At 32.4% G+C, this 19,610-nt stretch overlaps 2 protein-coding genes across 2 annotated transcripts; one reads left to right on the top strand and one right to left on the bottom strand.

The window, feature by feature from the left end:
- Positions 1–1,370: 1,370 nt before the first annotated feature.
- LOC130933397 (RING-H2 finger protein ATL2-like) lies at positions 1,371–2,150 on the top strand. The gene has a single exon (XM_057862999.1). It carries the CDS (start codon positions 1,371–1,373, stop codon positions 2,148–2,150), a length of 780 nt encoding a protein of 259 aa, XP_057718982.1.
- Positions 2,151–8,003: 5,853 nt separating this feature from the next.
- Positions 8,004–9,926, bottom strand: LOC130933389 (pectinesterase/pectinesterase inhibitor-like). Its single transcript, XM_057862989.1, has 2 exons — positions 8,861–9,926; positions 8,004–8,773 (listed from the first exon to the last, which is right to left on the bottom strand). Exons 1-2 carry the CDS (start codon positions 9,924–9,926, stop codon positions 8,004–8,006), a joined length of 1,836 nt encoding a protein of 611 aa, XP_057718972.1.
- Between the last annotated feature and the right edge of the window lie 9,684 nt (positions 9,927–19,610).

The raw sequence follows: 19,610 nt of genomic DNA, 5'->3' as shown, positions 1-19,610 counted from the left end.
AAAATTTAGTCAAATTAGTCAAATCATCTAATAACTCTCACTTATCAATTTTACGTAAAATCGACTGTACCTGAGTTTCCACAAATAATGCAGTACTATCTTTAAAAGAAAGAAGTTACTAATTTGATTGTAACTTATACGCGTCTTTAGCCATGTAAAGGACACACCTATATCCGGAAAGCATTTCAATATTTCATTACATAGCTGTTAATGCTTGTCTCTTAGCTTGTCTTAAGTAACATACTCACTTAAACGATTAAGGAAAATCAAGGAAATCGTACGTCTCAAATGCAACAGTCGCCAAATTAAAGCGAAGATATTCATGCTAAGATATGATTTTAGCTAATTTTACAGTAAGCGCCGAAGCCCCAACAATGCATTCAGACGTAAACGTATAGCGCGGGATAAAGGTCAAGGCATTGGAGTTGTATTATCTTGTACTATTTAAAGACAAGTAACAAGTGTTTAATTTATACTTAATATTTTAGAGTAAATAAATTAGTAGCTTAAATATTATTTTTTTTATAAATAGTTATTTATTTGTTCATCAACAATAATAGGGCATAGCTAGTATGAGAAAAGGTAGATGTTAAAAACAAGATGAAAATTTAAGTGCAGTCGACTTCATGTGCGTGAAGTTAATAGTTGAGAGCCATTAAATTATCGGACTAATTTAACTAAATTTTTATCTAACCACTCTCAACTATTAACTTCAGGTGAAGTCGACTGCACGTGAGATTTTACCTAAAAACAAATCTTTATAATAAGGATGATTGCTACTCATCAAAATTTTAGAAGAAACACTTCACTTCAAAAGAAACATTTGTGTGCTCCTAAAATAATATACTCAACATGTACTTTTAAAATGTTTATAATTATTTATTTTTATTTATTGTATTTGAAACATATAAATAAAATAAAATAAGTAATGCTAAATACAATATAAGAACATAGAAGTATTTCAACGCTAAGGAAACTATAGGTCTAACCGACTAACTTATTCGAAACTGCAAGACAATTTCCCCATTTGATAAACCAATATTATATATATTCTCATAAGCTCATGAATATCATTAGTAGTTAGTACTATGATAGAGGGCAAATATGTCATTTAACAATTCCGCGTTAACAGAGACAGATTGCATCAGTTGCACGAAAATACACAGGACTATCAAGTGAATAAAGACAGTACGTAAACGTAACAGCAACAGCACCAGATGCAAAGAATAAATAGCGTAAACGTCACTGAACATGACCAATGACACTCAACACCAACAAGCAACAAGATTCAACGAAGAAACATTCCAACCCCCCAATTACTCTCTCTACCTCTCTCTTATTTCTCTGCTAAGGCACAGTTAAACAGAAAGATGGAGAATGGCAATGCCAATAAGAGCAGCTATGACGACATAAACGGCAAGATAATGCTGATATCGATCGTCATTGTCTCCGTCGTTCTCACCATAATGATATGCTTCCACATCTACGCCCGCTTGTACCTCCGACACTCTCGCCAACTCCGCCGCAATAATCATAGCATCCGCCGCAACGCGCACCACCACCCTCACTTCGTATTCTACGTGAACCCCGCCGTCATGTTGGCCTCCCGCGGCCTCGATGCCTCCGTGATTGCCTCCCTTCCCGTCTTCACCTTCTCCCGCAAGACCCACCCTCACACCGTCGACTGCCCCGTTTGCCTCTCGGAGTTCGAGGACGGGGAAACGGGTCGGGTCTTGCCCACGTGCAACCACACCTTCCATACTGAATGCATCGATATGTGGTTCCACTCCCACTCCACCTGCCCACTTTGCAGGGCACCCGTGGAGACTCCGAAACGACCCGATTTGGTTATAACTGTGGGCCATTCTGAACCAGGTTCGAGTTTTCAAGGTGATGGACTGAACCAAACCGGACCCGTGGTTTCTCCTAGTTTGGTCCCAAAGGATTCTTCGTCGATTGTGAATGTGAGCGTTGAGGTGCCCGCAAGAAACGAAGATTATGGTTGCCAGTCGCCGTCGTCTTCGTCGTCGTTTCGGTCACCGGTGGGTCGCATGCTGTCGTTGAAGAGGATTCTGAGCAGAGACCAGAAAGCGAGCGCAGTTGGGTGCAGCTCGACGGCAGAGGAAGGTGGACGATCGGAAACTCAGTAAGTTGGTGAGGTGACGTGGCGTTATTGGAATCCAGGTGGTAGATTCATATCCAAAACGATAACACGCTGGCACCAGTGGCGCGTGAGTGCGTGACGTGAGTGTTCACTGTTCAGTAGTTAATAACGTAGAATCGTAGATACTAGTATTATACTACCGTACTACCAGTGTATTATTTCATTTCATATATATTCTTTTTATTATTTTTTTATTATTTTCTCATTGTATCATACGAGCAAAATTAGGAATTTTGTATTTACCGAGTTAGGGATACAACCGCATCTTCGTTCTTTCGTTTTCTTCATTAAAATTACATTATATTCAGCAGTATGTATACTATTTCATTTAATTTTGTTATATCCAAAATTGTCTTTGTTTTAAACTATTACTACTGGTTAGTATATTTTTTTATTACAATCTGGCATGTCAAAAATTTATTTGTTATAAATTTAAATTTTATTTAAAAATTTATTACTAGTTAATTAATTAATTATTATATACATAAAAAAATTTAAATTTTCAACACCTATTTAAACAGATTAGTGAGACCAACCCAAGTAAATTTATTAGTTGATATATTGATAAATATGCTCTATTAATTAAGTTCTCAAAATACTATGGACTAATAATGTGCTAGATCATAAGATTTTACATTAAAATATCATTTTATTACCTCTTTAAATAGAGAATGATAATATCACTTTTATTTTTTATAATATTATTTTTTACATATTTTTATATTGTATTTTGTATAAATTTATAAAAAAATCATATCATTAAAATAGGAATTAGATTATTACCTTTTCTTTAAATAATTGATCCAAAATAAAACAGTAAATAATACGTTTTTTATTTTTATTATTGGAATTATAGTGATGTTTTTTAATAATATAAAAACTTAGTATACTTTTTATTTATATGAATACCAAAAATTTAAACGTCAGATTTGTAATTTTTAATTTTTTGTATTGATACCAACAAATCTACAAGCCAGATTTGTGGTTTTTAATTTTTATTTTTTAAAAATGCTAATCTAAGAGTTAAATTTATATTATAGTATTAAAAAAATTTTAAACATATTAATCGATCCTCTAATTTGCTTGAGAACGAAAAAAATTTATCTTACCACAAATCGAAGCACTATAAAAATTTTTCAAGTTTGAGAGCTCAATTTGTTATTTAAAATTAAAAAAACTAAATTTATATAAAAAAATACACCAATTAATCATAATACTGAATTACACATAAATTTTTTTTATCTCTAAAAAAAAGCCTAAATAATACTCATTATCACAACAAGTTACTTGTTTCAATAAGAGAAATATTAAAAGATTAATATTGTTCATTAATATTAGTTAATATTTTAGATTAATACTTTAATTTATAATATTAAAAATTTAAAATTTAATACTTAATATTTAGAATGTAAAATAGATATTGACCAAAAATAATAAATTTTATTAATTATCGTATAATATTACTTTTTCAATAATGATTAGTAATGTCTAAAATATTAAAAATTGTTTAAGGTCCCTAATCATATAGGATAGACTTTTTTTTAACTAAAAATAGAAAAATTCGAACCCGTAACTTTTTAGATGAGTATGGAAAGACTATACCATTTAAGTTATAACCCATTGATATCATATAACTAGAATATACTTAGTTCTCACCAATATATGGATGACATTTGTACCTTCAGCACCTAATTCCTACGAATGCTGAATCGCTTAGATGTGTTCGCCCTGCCCATGTGTAGGGGCTGTTCTTCTAAAAGAAGTAAGACCTTTAATAATGCGTGCGTTGCGTGATTCTACTGTGTTTTTTGCACTTGACCCACTATCTCTGAATACTTTTCTGGGTGACCAAGACATAGACTAAGATTCCTTTGTATCCGGGCGCTTACTTCGTTTTAGGCTTAAGTTATTTTAGGCGGGTATGGAATTCTTTTCACCACCTACCTGGTAGATGTGTGCATTTGACCGTATTAGTGAGAAGGGCCAGAGATTCGTTTGTCTTTTGTCTCATGCGAGTTACATACTTTCAGCGAGCATAAATAACCTGTACATAAGAGCAAACGAGCTACATAGTTATCGCGTCTCAAATGATGATAAAAGCTTGATGTCTTTCTATCGCTGTCATAAGTGATGATGAAGATCGGGGTGCCGACAATACCTGTATTCTATGTTAGTTCCACAAGCAGGGGAGATCACGGGAAAGCATCGAAGGCTCATAAAAAAATGGGTCCGGACCTCTTGCGGGAATGATTTGGAAGATCCATTGGAATAGACCGAAGCGATGAGGAAATCAAATTGGGTGAGTGTTCAGTCTATCGTTGTTCAAGATATGTTTATGTGAATAATATATGGGTCATAATTTGAAAATTATAAATAGTTATAAATTTTTTTAGCTTTTTTAATGTATTAGTTCTTTACTTTGTATTTTTTAATTATTACTGAAATAAATAAATAATTTTTTTATATAATAAAAAAATAATTATAAATATAACATATGTAAAATTATGAATATTAAACTAAATAAAATAACTTTATATTATTATTTTCATAAGAATACTCAGAAGCCCTAATTTGTTCATAATACAACAAGAAGATAAATTCTTTTGTCTCTGATTCGGCTCTCTATTTTTTCCATTACTGCCACTATTCTTTGAATTTTCTTTTACTAGAAAATTAATCGTAACTAAAAGGTTTATCAATTCAATTTTCAAATTCTTAAAAAAAAAATCAGTTAATTGATAATTAAAGAAACAAAGTGAAATGTTATTAAATGAATCTATATAGTGCAGTTTTTTAAAACATTAATTTCAAAAAGTTGAACCGAAAGTTTATGCTCTAATGAATGTTATTACGACTTCAATTAGATTTGACCTTTTCTCTGATTTGCTTGGCTAGGTCAAGAAACTATATAAAAACTTTGACAATCATCCTTGTCGATCTGTCTCATACTCATGCATGCACTTGTTTCCAGAAAAATATCCAATCATCATTTTGTGCTTTATACACGGTTTCTACTATTTTAAACTTTACAACTTGCAATAGCACACAAAACGTAATATCTTTAGAACTTCATTCCACTACCAATTTAACGTAACAATAGGATAGGCCTGGACTTATGACTGTGACCCGATGGCTAGGAGTAAGAAAATGGTGGGTGATTTAATTTAATAAAATTGGACACACCCGCATGAGGTATCTATCACGCCAATAAACCAAGAAGCACGCAGTATGTATTATGTATATATATACACATATATCAACGTGTATATTAAAATTAGGTATTAAAATTATTATTAAATATATATAAAATATATATTAGAATATAAATATATATATTAAAAATAAATTAAATTATATATGTGTTCATATATAAAAAAAATTAGAAATTAAGAAATTACGAGCTAAGTTATAATAATTATTAATTTTAAATTTTTAAATTAAAATTTAAATATTGAATTGCATTAAACATATTTCAATTTAAACAATAAGGATTAGGCAAATAAGGCAACAAAAGCTTCTTCTAAACGTCTTTATCTCTCTTATTGATCACGAGATCTCCACATCGCAGCTTTTGAAGTGCCCTAGTTTTCTGTCGCACAAATTGTCACATCGCCGCCTTTACACCGCATTCGCACCTCTACGCCGCTTGCATGTGACATCCTCGCCACTCGCATTCCCAGGCCAATCCCGCGTTTGCGCCGCCGCAGCCTCTACCCCGACGATCTTCTGGGGAGTGCCAGTGCCCTCCGCAACAAATTTCTGTCATCGCAATGCGCATTTTGCATACGCATTTTTTTTTTCCGATAAGATCACTGCAGTGCGTTCTTTCTATCTCGTTTTCACTTTCTTAATCCGATTAAAGATACTTCTATTAGAAGACACATGCATAAGAAAACACATATAGGAGACACATTCACAAAGACAATTTCATTAGACACAACCATAAAAAAGACACGGGTCAATTAAAAAAATACTTCCATTAGAAGTCCGGTGCAATGTATGTGAAGGCCAAACAGCGGCGACAGTAACCTCTGTGTGGAGCGCCAATGGTGGTGCTGAGCACGACGGTGGTTAAAAAAAGTAGGAAAAAGTGGTCAAGCGTAATTTTAAATTATGATGAATTTGAGTAATTGAGGTGTGTTTTTTTTATTTGATGGGATTTAAAATCCAGTCCAACAAGAGTTGATAGAAACTGACAGAATCTTTTTTGATTACCTAGCAGAATTGTTATATATAAATATATTAATAGCTAATTTTAATCTAGTTAATTTTAATGTACAAACAATATTTATATATTTTTTTTCTCTTGTGGTAGATTTTTTATATTCAATTTAATACTGTGGAGAAGAGAGTTGTTCCAATAGGAGTTGGAACTTGTTCATCAACTTCATGATAGTTTAAGGCCATTGAAGCTATCAACTGGTAGAGAGGATAATCTTGTTTGAAAATTTGATAATAAAGGTTTTTTTCCTAATACTCCTGTGCAGGTGTTGCAATCGAAGACTCTTTTGAAATAGATTACGAGTTATAGTTTCACGAGTTCGATCTGAAAAGAGTTGATACCTCCGAGAATTGAACTTTTTGAATGGTTTGTTCTAGTCGGTAGGTTGAATATTAAAAAGAGGTTGAATAGATTAGGCGTTATTCACCAAGGTGATAATATATGTATCCTGTGTAAAAATGAGATGGAATTGAGATGGAATTTATTCATCATTTGTTTCTGTTATGTGAGTTTATATGACAGATGTGGTGTGCTTGGTTGAGGTATTTTCATAAAGTTTGGACTGTCCTAGGAATTATTAAAGGCCTATTTGAGAGTTAGATTGACATGCCTAATAGAAAAGAAGAGCAAAAAATGTGACTGACTGTTTTGTAGTGATTTAAAATATGGCCAATTCTATGGTGCTTTTTGTTTGGTGCCTAACTTTTGCCTAAATTACTTTTTATAGTAACTTTAAAATATTTAAAGGTTTTTAACTTTTATACTTTTAAATTTAAAATTAATTATTTTACCTATTTTAGTAGTTAGGCAATACTTTTTAGGCACCATAGCAAATATCTTAAAATATTTGGTTGGAACACAATGATAAAATTTTTAACAATAAAAAAGTAAGTATTGAGGTCATATAAAAAAAGATGTTTTTAAACTATAAAGAATATACTAGTATTGATTCTATATATTAATTGTTGATGATAATATTAGAGATGACAGAAGATTAATAACTATATTGTATTTAAATTTAATTTTTTGTTGTTTATTTGTTTGTTGTTTTACTTTAGTATGTTGAATTTTTTTTATTTAAAAAAAACACATATGCATGTTGAAACTATATTAGATATCTAAAAATATTATAAAGATCAGATAGAGAGACATAGCAAATATAAATTCTAATTGGTGTGACCAATGAGATTATTATACATTTTTTTTGAGATTATTATAGAATATGATAATGTTATGTACACTTTAGGGATGATTTCATTACCATTTTTACTATTATCGTCATTTTCTACACGTAAGACCTGGCCTGTGTTCTTTTTTTTCTTGTGGCCATTAATTTTTTTAAATAAAAACAGAATGAAATTAATATTTTTTTAACCAGTTATTTTGTTTCTCTATTTCCCTCTCTTGTTAATTAAAAAGTTAGAGTCGCTAATTATTGGAGATAAAATTAATGATAGTGATAAACAAATAGTACCACTCATAACAAGTTTAATTAATCTCCTCAAATAGTGATATAGAGGCTTAAAACGGTGGAGAGAATACGGTTGGTTGGCGCCATATGCATGGAGCAAGAAAGAATATTATTGGTGACGCATACAGAGTATACGATTTATTTAATTAAACCAACTTAGGGAAAGTTATGGATGGGAGTGAGAATGATAAGGATGGGAGTTTGAAGGGGCTGTTTGGGCCGAGATTGTAAGGGACCCCAGAATCAACGATCCAAGCATCACGCTCAGTATGGTTAGAGATCTCATAGAACCTTCCAGGGTAGTATAGATCAGCCTCGAGAGAGGTGACAACCCTAACACCAGGCCATGTGACTCTACCTTTTGTAACAGCACCAGGTCCCCTGTTGTTGTATTCAAGATACGTGCATGTGTCCCTGAATGCCGTTCCCATCCACGGCATGTACCCTTCTGGACTGAAGATATCATCAATATCAGAGTCCATTATCACAACCTTGGAGAACAGTCTCCATGGCCTTCCAAGGTACGACACCTTGCGGCGCAAGCTCTTCAACTCTGGTGTGCCCGTGAAGTGACAGTCCTGGAACACCAGGGCGGTTGGGCTATCAATCTTGGTCCTTCCACCAGCAGTGACCATGCATTGTTGGGTTTCCAAGGGCTTCCTCACAATGAAGGTGCAGTTTTGGAACACTCCCGCTGCGTCACCAAACACGAAGTCAATGGTGCCCGTCACCGTGCAGTCGCGGTAGTACTGCCTCTGTGATTGCACGTATAGCGTGTCTTGGTATCCATCCATGTGGCAGTTGTAGAACACTGCTTGATCTGCTGTCACCCGGAGTGCCACCGCTTGGTGCTTCTCCGCTCCTGCTGTGTTCTCAAACCCAACATTTACCGCCATGAAGTTAGCGGCATTTACACCTGCAAATACAAATATTAATGAATGGTTATATATATCTCTCACATGAATAAATAATTATATCTCTAGTTAATAAGTAAAATACTCACTGAAAGTTGAGGTGTAGTAAGTCTGGAGACCATCAACATAATTCTTGCTGCCGGAGAATCTGGTCTTTGTGGGGCCATCTCCGATAATGGTGACGTGGGACATGGACTTCTGCAAGTTAACATACTCCTTATAGATGCCTGCCTTGACGTAGATGACGAAACGCTTCCTGTTGTTCTTAGGAACAGTCTGGAGGGCCTCCGTGAGAGTCTTGAAGTTTCCGCTGCCGTCCTGAGCCACAACACAATCGGGTTTCAGACGAGTGGGGTCTTCGAGAAGACTCCTTCGGCCTTGCTCGATCCACGAAGGCAAACCCTCATCCACGTCAGACAGAAGCCTCCTGCCCGCGGGGACTGGGGATGGAGCGGCGGCACTATCCCCGAAGAAGGCATCCAAGTTGAAGCTCTTGTAGATCTTGCTGGCGCCATTGATGATATCCAAGGCGTTGCTGCTTAGCTGGAGAGAGGTGTTCAAAACCTTAGCCATCTCCTTGCCAGCTTCGGTCGGAACGTTCTCGAAGGCTTCCAAGCAAGTTTGCTGGTGAGCGAGTGTACCGGCGATCCAAATCTTGAGGTCATAAGCGTACTGACCGATCCTTCTCAGCTCGAACTTCTCCATCATGTGAACAGATCTGTGGATATCGTCAATGGCGTAACCAAGAACCTCCTTGCAAATATCCAACGCCTGTTTGCTCCTGTCGTCGGTCACCAACTTTTGGACGAGGCTTGAGTCGTTGATCTGATTCTCAATTTCCTCCGCGGTGGCGTTGAAGGCAGCAATGATGAGTTGTTTGGTGTCGGTGGTGCCGTTGGCGGTGGCCTTCTCGAGGCTCTTCTCGCACGTGTCTTTGTACTCCGCTGATTCGCAAATCACATGCACGTTCTTCTGGTTCTTTACAATTGTGTTTGTGTTGGTGCTGCTGGTTTCTTCTTCTTCCATAGCGCTCTTGTCAATTCCCACTGCAACGCAAGCAACCATGGCCACGAGGAGAATGGAAGAGACGCTAATCAAGGCGATCCTCTTCTTCCTCTTCTTATCGTCCATGGTGTTGAAATGATCACCCGCCATCCTGATTCCTGAGTGATATTGAATTGAAGCTAAGGTTGTGATGCCTACACCTAGCTACGACCTAGGGATGGATATCTACGATGACGAAGATGATAGAAGAGTAAAACTTGTTGGCCCTTTGGGCTATGGCTTTTCTTTCACAGCCCGAGGGGCTATATTCCTTTCAGGCCATGTGTGCCTTCAATTTATACATACACCATACACCTTCAAATTCGGGATGAGCTTGAATCGTTGCTAAACTTGGCAAATCACAAACATATATAGCCATTCACTATTTTTCATCCCTCTAATTCTTTAGTAAATTTAACAGTGGTAATATATAGGACCTCCTTCAATCGTGGACTTACAACAACATTCAACCTGTCCATATTGCAAATTATGGATAGATCGTGGTTATATATTCGGTTACATGTAACTACTTTTTGATACCAGACTATAGCTATGGCTTTTTTAATTGTATATATATAGTAACTTCTCTGTATCATACCAACTTAATCAGTAATATTTAATTGGAACTTGCAAGTTTCGATCTCAGCTTCTTCTTGTGTATACTGGCCGATAAATAATTAATTTTTTCGGGGTGTAATTAGGAGAAAATAATTTACCGTAGTTTGATGTACTTGGAATTTAGTATATGAAGAGTACTAGGGACAGTAATTTTTGTGATTTATAACTATTATATAGTTATCAATGATGATTTAATAGTGTGAGATTGATGTGAAATTTTATCTAATGAATCACTTTTTTTTATTGATTACATACTAACTAAAATTTAATAAAATTGCTGATCCCTGAACTTCTTCTTTAGTATATATATACTTGCTCAAACTTATACTGATGATGAAGCTCTATATCATTATCATTTATCCCATCCCATAAGATATTTTATATTAGGGGTGGCAATATGTACTCTACTCGCGGGTATCCAACCCGATCCCACCCGGTCGGGTCAACTTGATCCGCAGCGGGTAGGGTAGGGTGTGGGTAGGGTTCTCGTGCGAGTCGGGTAGGGTGCAGGTTGAGATTCAATCCTATCCGACCAACCCGCACCTTATATATGTATATGTTACATACTTATATAAAAGGAAAAGTATGGGTGAACAATGAAAATATTAAACAATGTAAACAATAAATATATCGGATGTTCATTTTACTAGTGTACGGATGGTTATTTTAATATTAAAATTTAGAGGGTTAATTTGGAGGTGTAGTGTGTTTTTATTTGATTGGTGGTTGTTCATATTGTTCAACAAAGTCATTGTCCCCCTAGCATTCCCCTATATAAAAATATGTTTTAAGTAGATGTTGAACCAAAGACCTCTCATTAAATGCAAAAGATCCTTAGTCATTAAAAGAAGATCATTAATTGATAATTTAATAAATTTTTTTTTACATAAAAGTCAGTTTTATTTTAATTTATCGTCAAGTTATATAATAATGTTGCATCTTTTTTGTAACCCGCGGGTAGAATCGCAAGTACCCGCGGGTTAAGAGCAGGTAGGGTTAGGGTTGAGATATTCTCAACTCGCAAGTAGGATTAGGGTTGGCTCCAAATTCTACCCTATTCTACCCATTGCCATCCCTATCCTATATGAGTATGAATTTAATTAATTGAAAGTTATTCGAAATTGGAAATTATCATGTTAAGAATCTTATCTACTACACCACTTTGTAGTATATATTGATTATTTTCTTTTAAAAGTAATCATACAGTTGACACAAAATCATTATAATTCGAAAAGAAGAATAGATCAATCTAATATATATTGTGTGTATCAAGTATTGTTTAAAGGAAAACGAAACAACACCTTATTCAAAAGCAGAAAAAAAAAAGTTCAGAAAAGTATATATGTATATATACAGAATAAAATGTCATAATTATTTTTGGATCTATACTATTTCTAGTTAGCTTTTTAGTCCAATATTCTTTATTATCATCATTTTTTTTAAATAAACCTAGCAATATAGCATTTAAGTATTGTTTAATTTTAAGTTATTTTATACATAGTTTAGTCCTATAGAAGCTTTTTGCTAAATGAAAAATAAACAATAATAAGAAGGTATATATTCACCGTCCCTCTAATAATTAATTAGCATTCGCTTCAATTTATCTTATTCTCAAATTTGATCAAGAGAACCTTCATCGATCTTATACGTATAGGTATTAGTATTACGTAACACAAATACCCCCAAACAATTTAAGTGATAAATACGAATATATTCTATCTATAATACTATATATCCGTCAAGTCTACTGATAAACATACCATAATGAAAAACTCAACTTAATTAAGTTCGCTGTAATCATTTCTAAAATTAATATTAAAAAGACAATAATTTAATATTTATAATTATATATATATATATATATATATATATATATATATATATTATTTTTACTAAAGATAGGAGACTCGAATTCGCAACTTCTTAATTAAATATGGAGAGACTATGTCATTTGAGTTATAATTCATTGGCATAATTTTATATATAATATTTATAATTATATACTTATTACATCTAATATTATGCATACTACAAATAATAATAAAAAAGCAAACTATGACTACTTTTGTCCCTCGAAACTTTGGCCCCCTAAACATTTTCGTTTTATAATATGGAGAATGATAAGAGTTAACGTAATATTTGTAATGTAAAAAACAGAAAAGTCGACTAATATTAGTTTAGAGATATATATATATATATAAAAGATAAATCACATAAACAAATTGAATGGATTTTAATTTTACATAAATATTTTAAATTTAATAAGCTTATATGTATATCTCATTTTCATATATTTATAAAAATTGAATCAATTAGATTTGAATTAACATGAAACACTATAAATCAAATTGATTATATTCGAATTAGTAAAAAAATTTATTGATGTCAAGTGTCCATATAGTAACTCGAAACAATGAGATTCAATTTACAGTCCATACTAAATTAAAATAATTAAATTCGATTTACAATCCATAATATATCGAATCAATTGAGTTCGGTTTATAGCAAAATGAGCTTATGATAAATCGAATATAATAAATTTAATTTAGTCTTGGTGTACCTGTATATACAATTCGAATTTACTTGTTGCAAATTATAATTTAAAATTTTGTTTTCCTCTCAAACCCATGAAAGAGAAAAAAATTAGGCCACAACACCACAATATTCTTAACTGTGGACATGGAGAAAAACTCGAATCGTATATTTATTAGTTGGATGGAGTTATCCATATTGCTAGTAGCATTAATAAAGAGGTTAATGAGTAAAATTAATTTTATTCTAGATAGATTAAAAATGTTGAAAATGTTAATTCACTTAGAGTATTTAATTATAAGCGTTAGTTACAAATGTTAGTTAGAGTAGGTTTTAATAGTTTGTTAGAGTTTTAAAATTACAAATGTTACTTAGACTAGTGGTTATAAATGTATGTTAGAGTAGCAATTAGATGTTTTGTTAGAGTAAGTAAGTTATAAGTCTTAGAATGATTAGTGAGTAGAAGTTTAGGTAGATATTATTTTAAGTTAGAAGTGTATGTGATAACAGGAACGATATTAGAATTTTTATTTTGAGCAATCGCAACTAGCAATATTTTTTTATATTTTTCGTATAAGTGGGTCTCATTAATACTAACCAATGGCTTATAATACTTTAATGTCTTGATACACGATGGAAACAATAAAAAAAGTCGGTAAAAATACGATGATGACTCGTTAATTTGGCCTCCAAGTCGTACAAGACTCCTCTTGACGTCTTCAATACTACAAATACTACTTGGCATCATTATCTGCACACTTAGTATCCATCTTGGTAATTTATTGTAGACCTCTTTTCAATTTCTATAAATCTTTGTAATGGACTTCTACTTAGCCAATCAAAATGTAACATCCCGAGATTTTAAAAATTGAATAATGAATTATTTGTAAATTATTGTACTTAATTATGATTTTTTTTTAAAAATTGTTTTACCAAAAGAAATTAAATCAAAGTTACGAGACTTTGAGTTTAAAATTAATTAGAACTCATATAATTTTCATAATGATTGGGCATTTTCTTATTTAGAATTTAAAGTTTAGTAATTGAAAAATAATGAGAATTTTATATGGTTTTGAATATTGAGATTTTGAATTTTATTTTTATGAATAAAAAAATTTAATTTGATTATTTCTAATTTTTAATTAGAGTATTTATTTGAAAATAATTGGTAAGTTGATAATTAAATAGTATTCTTAAATGTAATTTTATTGGGTTAAATTTGGTTTTTAATTACTACTCTAACACACACACGCACGCCCACATTTCACTCCCAGCCGCTACCCTCTAACCCTAGCACACCCGTCCCCAACGGTACGGAGAAGAGAGAAAAGAAACAAAAGTTGCAGAAAGAGAGATCAACGAGGAAGAAAAAGAAGAGAAGAGAGGAGGGGGCTGTCCTGTCGTCACCTCCGCTGCCCTGGAGCCTATCAGAGTCGCAGTGGTCAGGGGTCGTCACTGAGGAACTGTGTGAGAGAGAGAGAGCGACATTTAGAGAGACGCCAGCCTAGGACCCTGATGAGCTAGAGGAGTTGTGTCTTGTCGCCATCGTGTTCGTTGCCGTGGGCTTCAAAGAGAGAGAGAAATGTGCGGTCAGGGAGAGAAATAGGGGTAACTCGTTCTGCCATTCTTTCCGTTGTTGCCCTGGTTGCTGCTGGAACTCCATGCTGCCATTCTAGCCGTAGGAAACTACCACTGGAGCCCCTGTCGTCTTGGTAAGCTCTATCCGTGTTTCGGATTTCCTCCTTTGTCTGTCGATATCATTATTATCGTGAGGGTTATTGCTGAGGTTGACTGTGTCAGAAAAAAATAGTTACCGTGAGTTACTCTGCCGTTGTTGTCGTTAGTAAAGGTCACCAGAGCTGCTACCACTCCATCCCCGTCTCTTTTTAATCACCGTAAGTATTCTTGTTCTAGAATCCTCACCGTTATTGTTTCATTATAAGTTTGTTAAAGATTTTGAGGTATTGGTGATGTAGGGTCGAGTTTTGGAAATTGCATGTTTGTAATTAAAGTTGTTGCTATGGTTGCAGAAATAATGGAGTTGTAGTTACGACTGCCGCTATTGTAGGTCAATAGAAAAAGGAATTTTTGACGCGTTTAATTTGAAAGGTTTCGACTATTCGAAGTAGAGGTTTCGTTTTAAAATTAAAAGTTTTGATTTAATAATGCCTATAAAGCTTATTAAATAGTTGCAAATATGTTATAATATTTTAGAATAATTAATTGATGAGTTTGATTTGGATTTATGAGCAAAATTGTGATTGATTCGAGTGTAGTTTTGTATGGTAGTTGATTGGATAATAATTGTGATAATTTAGTTGAGAATTTTTATTTTAATTGAATTATCATAAGTTAATTATTGATAATCCTATTGTTTTAATAATTGTTGAGAATCTTGAGAATTGTTGAGATAGAGAAACTCGTAAGGGTGATTAATAAATCCACTTTTAGGGGAGGTTATATTCGATTTTTTATAAAAATATACAAATTTAATTAAATTAATTGTATAGGTAGTGCCTGATTAATGAAATTGATAGCTGAAAACGGATATTTAAATACTAGATTGATGCTGGTTATTAGTTGTTACAAGTTTGTAAAGTGAGTATTCTTTAAGGTGTTAAAGTTAAATTTTTAAAGTATTTGAGAATGGACCGAAAGAATGCTTAAGAAAGTTAAAAAAGAGTTTAAGGAAATATACGTACGAGAGTAAAGGTTGAATTGAGTTTGAGTAATAAAAAAGATAATTATGTGAAAGTTTAAGATAAAAAAGTAATTACATAAAAGTTAAGGATTAAAGTGTACAGACATATATATATATATATATATATATATATATATATATATATATATATATATAAAAGGTTAAGAGTACAAGTAAAGAAAAGATAAAATTAAGGAAAAGGTAAAAAAAAAAAAGGTTGAAAATAAAGTTAAAAAAAGGGGGTAAAGATAAGGTTAAGAAAGGTTTGAAGATTAAGGTTTAAGATTTAAGATTTAAGGTTTAAGGAAATGAAGTTTGAGGTTTGAGGAATAAAAATTGAGAAAAAGAATGAATGATTTGATAAAAAAGATATGATATTGAGTACAATCTCGTGAGGAGGGTGATACGTAACGCTCACTGAGATATTGTGCATGAGGTTCAATGGAGACGGCGATATGTAACACCTACTTGAGACCGGAAGGAAGGTTCCCCATAAGGACAACGATGCGTAACGCTCATGGAAGGCACGTTGGCTGAGGTAACAATGGCAATACGTAATGCTTATCTTAGGATCATTGTCGGGTATTGGGTAATGAACCGACACGTGAGCTCACGGTCTGTATAGGAATAAACATTCATCATATGCATCTATATGAATTGCTTGGGTGTATCTTCTATTATTGTGTTATGTTATCTGTGAAATTTTCTGCTATTTAACTTGCGTGAATTGTTTGTATGTTTGTATTGTGTACCTTTGCTTGTGCTTGTTGGTTTATAAATGTGACTGCGAACTGAGTTGATTGAGGATGATTAAAGTAATTGAAAATTATTTTAAAGTAATGTAATTTGAAAGAAACTGCTAAATCGTGTAAAATAAGACTCCGAATTTCAAAGGTTTAATAAAAAAAAATATTCTTAAAAGATAAGTGAGCTATGTGCACTTCTTCCTTACTTTTATGTCATTCTCATCCTCTACTGAGAACTTGTGGTTTAGTTCTCATCCCAAAATTTTCACCCATTTCAATGACACAGGCTTAAAGACTTAATTAGTATAAAGCTATAGACGAAAAGTGAAATTTATTTATGAATCAAGTTGCTTTCATCGAGTCCCCCGTTCTTGTTGCTTAAGATTTTATTTTATACAGAGGGGTAGGTATTGTATCTGAGTTTCATTTGAAATCACTTGAATATTATTTACTATTATTAATATTTATGTGATTATTATTGTTTGGAAATCTTTGATGAACAATTTTATTTGAACAAAATAAAAATTATTGGAATTTTCTTATAACCGGAAATAAGTTAGCGATATAAAGACTCAGTATTAAATAGTTAATATTAGTAAAGTTCACGTAATGTTCTTTTTAGTAGAAATACCATGACTTAAACAATGTATTTTGATGGAAGGGACATTACACAAATCTTCCTGTAAGTCGGTTTGAATCTAAAATGTGTCTTTGTTGCATTCTACAGTATCTTGATGGACACAGCCGCATCAGTTCTGATCATAGGAATGATGAAAGCAGATATCACATCATAATCAACTTTCTTGTGATCACTGGAGATCGACATGGCTAGGCATGTTTGAGGTCTGTTATACTGTGTTACCTTCTAAATACTCTTTCGCTGGCGAAGAGTGATCCGAATCAACTATCTGCAACTGTTTCCAAACTCCTTATACTTTCTATAATACTTGGCATGATCCGATTTCAACACTTTGTACTCAACCCCATGGCAAATGCTATAAATCTTCGCATATAAGACGACTTTTTCTTTATTTTGAAACTGTTGACCGACTTGAAACTCAGCTAGAGCTGTTTATCATGTGAAATCTCTAGCCCCAAATCGAATTCTACATCGAGAACCCATGCTGTTTTGTGGCCTCCAAGTCTAAAGTCGAAAAGTGTGGGGGTACTACTGAGTTCCTGAACTCAATACTCCACCAGTCCTAACAGGAATATTCCTTCCTATATCATCATCGCTATCCTCATCAATCATGGCGGACTCCACATCATCGTCATCCCGTAGTATATCTTCTACGACATCTGGTTCTCCAACCTCCCCAGAAATCGGAATCATAATAGGAGTATATGCCATCATAATAGCAAGCTGGCCAAAAGATCAATTATCACCTATTTTTTCATTGTCGTCGCAGTTTGGATCAGCTACGAAAGACGGAGATGCCACCAAAACTGCCGCAGACACCATTACTTGCACAAATGAAGATGCAACAATAGGGGTTGAACTAGAGGCTGCTGCCATTGTCACTGATTGGTGATTTTGATTCGATCTTCCTGAACTAGAGACCATGTCTCCAAACTTTACCAATAGTTCATGGATTCTTACCTTGGGAAACCAACGACGACAATGAAATAAAACATGCAAATCATCGTCACTGTCTATTACAAAGGAGTCGTATCTTATCCCATCGCGAACAACAAAAATCAAAATTCTATAAAATAATTTTCCTATCCGTTTCATTCCATGCAATCCCAATTTCTGGAGTATAGTATTTTGAATCTCAACAAAATTCGTAGAAGATTTGATAAAGACATTCAACGGATCTTTATTAGTAAATTTTATTCTCTTTCGCATTTTTTAATCGTCCTTATGTAGTGCACTAAAACTAAAAAAATTATGTTTACTAGGTATTGTGAATTCTATTCTAATGAATTCTTCATGTTCTGATCCTACACATACTCCTTAGTGAATCAAATTAAATAAATTTGATTTAATCAACCGGATGCTTGTATTAGTAAATCGGATCAATTAAATTGATTTACTATGGTTTATTAAACAATGTTCCGATTTAAATAACATAACGTAGTAAATCGAATCTTATAAATTTGATTTACATTAATTTATTGTTACAGTAGCTAATTTAAATCATATGGATTCGATTTACATAAAATTATTGTAAATCAAATTAAATTATTTCGGTGTACATAATTTTATTGTAAAAATGAGAGATGCATATAAGTTTATTAAATTTAGGATATTCTTATAAAATTAAAATCTATTCGATTTGTTTATTTGATTTATCCTAAAAAATAAATAAATAAATAAGTGTTGTTTATTTAGAATTTCTTATATATTAGTTTATTGTTGTAATATATTATTTACTTATACAGATAATTAAGTTTTGTTTACTCTGAAGTAGAAAATAAAGAATGAATGAATAATATAATGTTTATTTAATTTGAATGCATATATACTTTTCACCATTTTTTTATTTGTTTTATTTTCATTTTTATTTTATTTTTAGAAAGAGAGCTTGAAATAAGAGTTGAGTTGTATACATTAAGATATTTGTGTATAGGATTTTTTCTTTTACCTAATCAGAATAAGACAATAGGATGCAAATTATATGTAATCAAACTCACATTATTTCACTTACTTAACAATTTTTTTTTTCAAAAACAATATATACAATGAGTGTACGTATGCATGCGTGTGTGTTTTAGTGTAGATATAATACAAAAGAAAATATGAAGAAACAATCACTTGAATGAATAATATGAACAAAATCTAATAAGATTTGAGTTTAATTTTAATATATTTATAATATAAAATATTTTATATAATTTTATGATTATATTTAGTTTTTTATGACTTTAGTGTATTAAAATTAAAGTCATAAAATTTTTGTATCATTGTTTTAAAAAAAATACTATTGACCAATAATTTTAGTTTAAAAAAGGATAAAGTACTATTTTAGCCTTCATTGTTTGATCATATTTTAATTTGGTCTTTTAACATTTTAAAAGTTTTATTTTTATCTCAAAAAATTTTAAACAAGTTTAATATTGTCTTACCATTAAATTTGATACTAATAGTTAACAGAATGAGTGACACAGACGTTAATAATGTTACTAGTTAAGTCATATCTTTTTTTATGTATTAAAAAAACATAACTAAAATATTTTTTTAATACTTTTTTTTCT

This window comes from Arachis stenosperma, chromosome 1, assembly GCF_014773155.1.
Source record: "Arachis stenosperma cultivar V10309 chromosome 1, arast.V10309.gnm1.PFL2, whole genome shotgun sequence".
NCBI lineage: Eukaryota > Viridiplantae > Streptophyta > Magnoliopsida > Fabales > Fabaceae > Arachis > Arachis stenosperma.
Note: the sequence above shows the minus strand (reverse complement) of the source record. Positions and strands in the feature narration are given on the sequence as shown.

Excerpts from the sequence above, each read along its gene's own strand:
- LOC130933397 (XM_057862999.1), top strand. The coding sequence starts at position 1,371 with ATGGAGAATGGCAATGCCAATAAGAGCAGCTATGACGACATAAACGGC.
- LOC130933389 (XM_057862989.1), bottom strand. The coding sequence starts at position 9,926 with ATGGCGGGTGATCATTTCAACACCATGGACGATAAGAAGAGGAAGAAG. Across the intron at positions 8,774-8,860 it reads TTACTACACCTCAACTTTCA|GTGTAAATGCCGCTAACTTC; the intron begins GTGAGTATTTTA and ends TTGTATTTGCAG.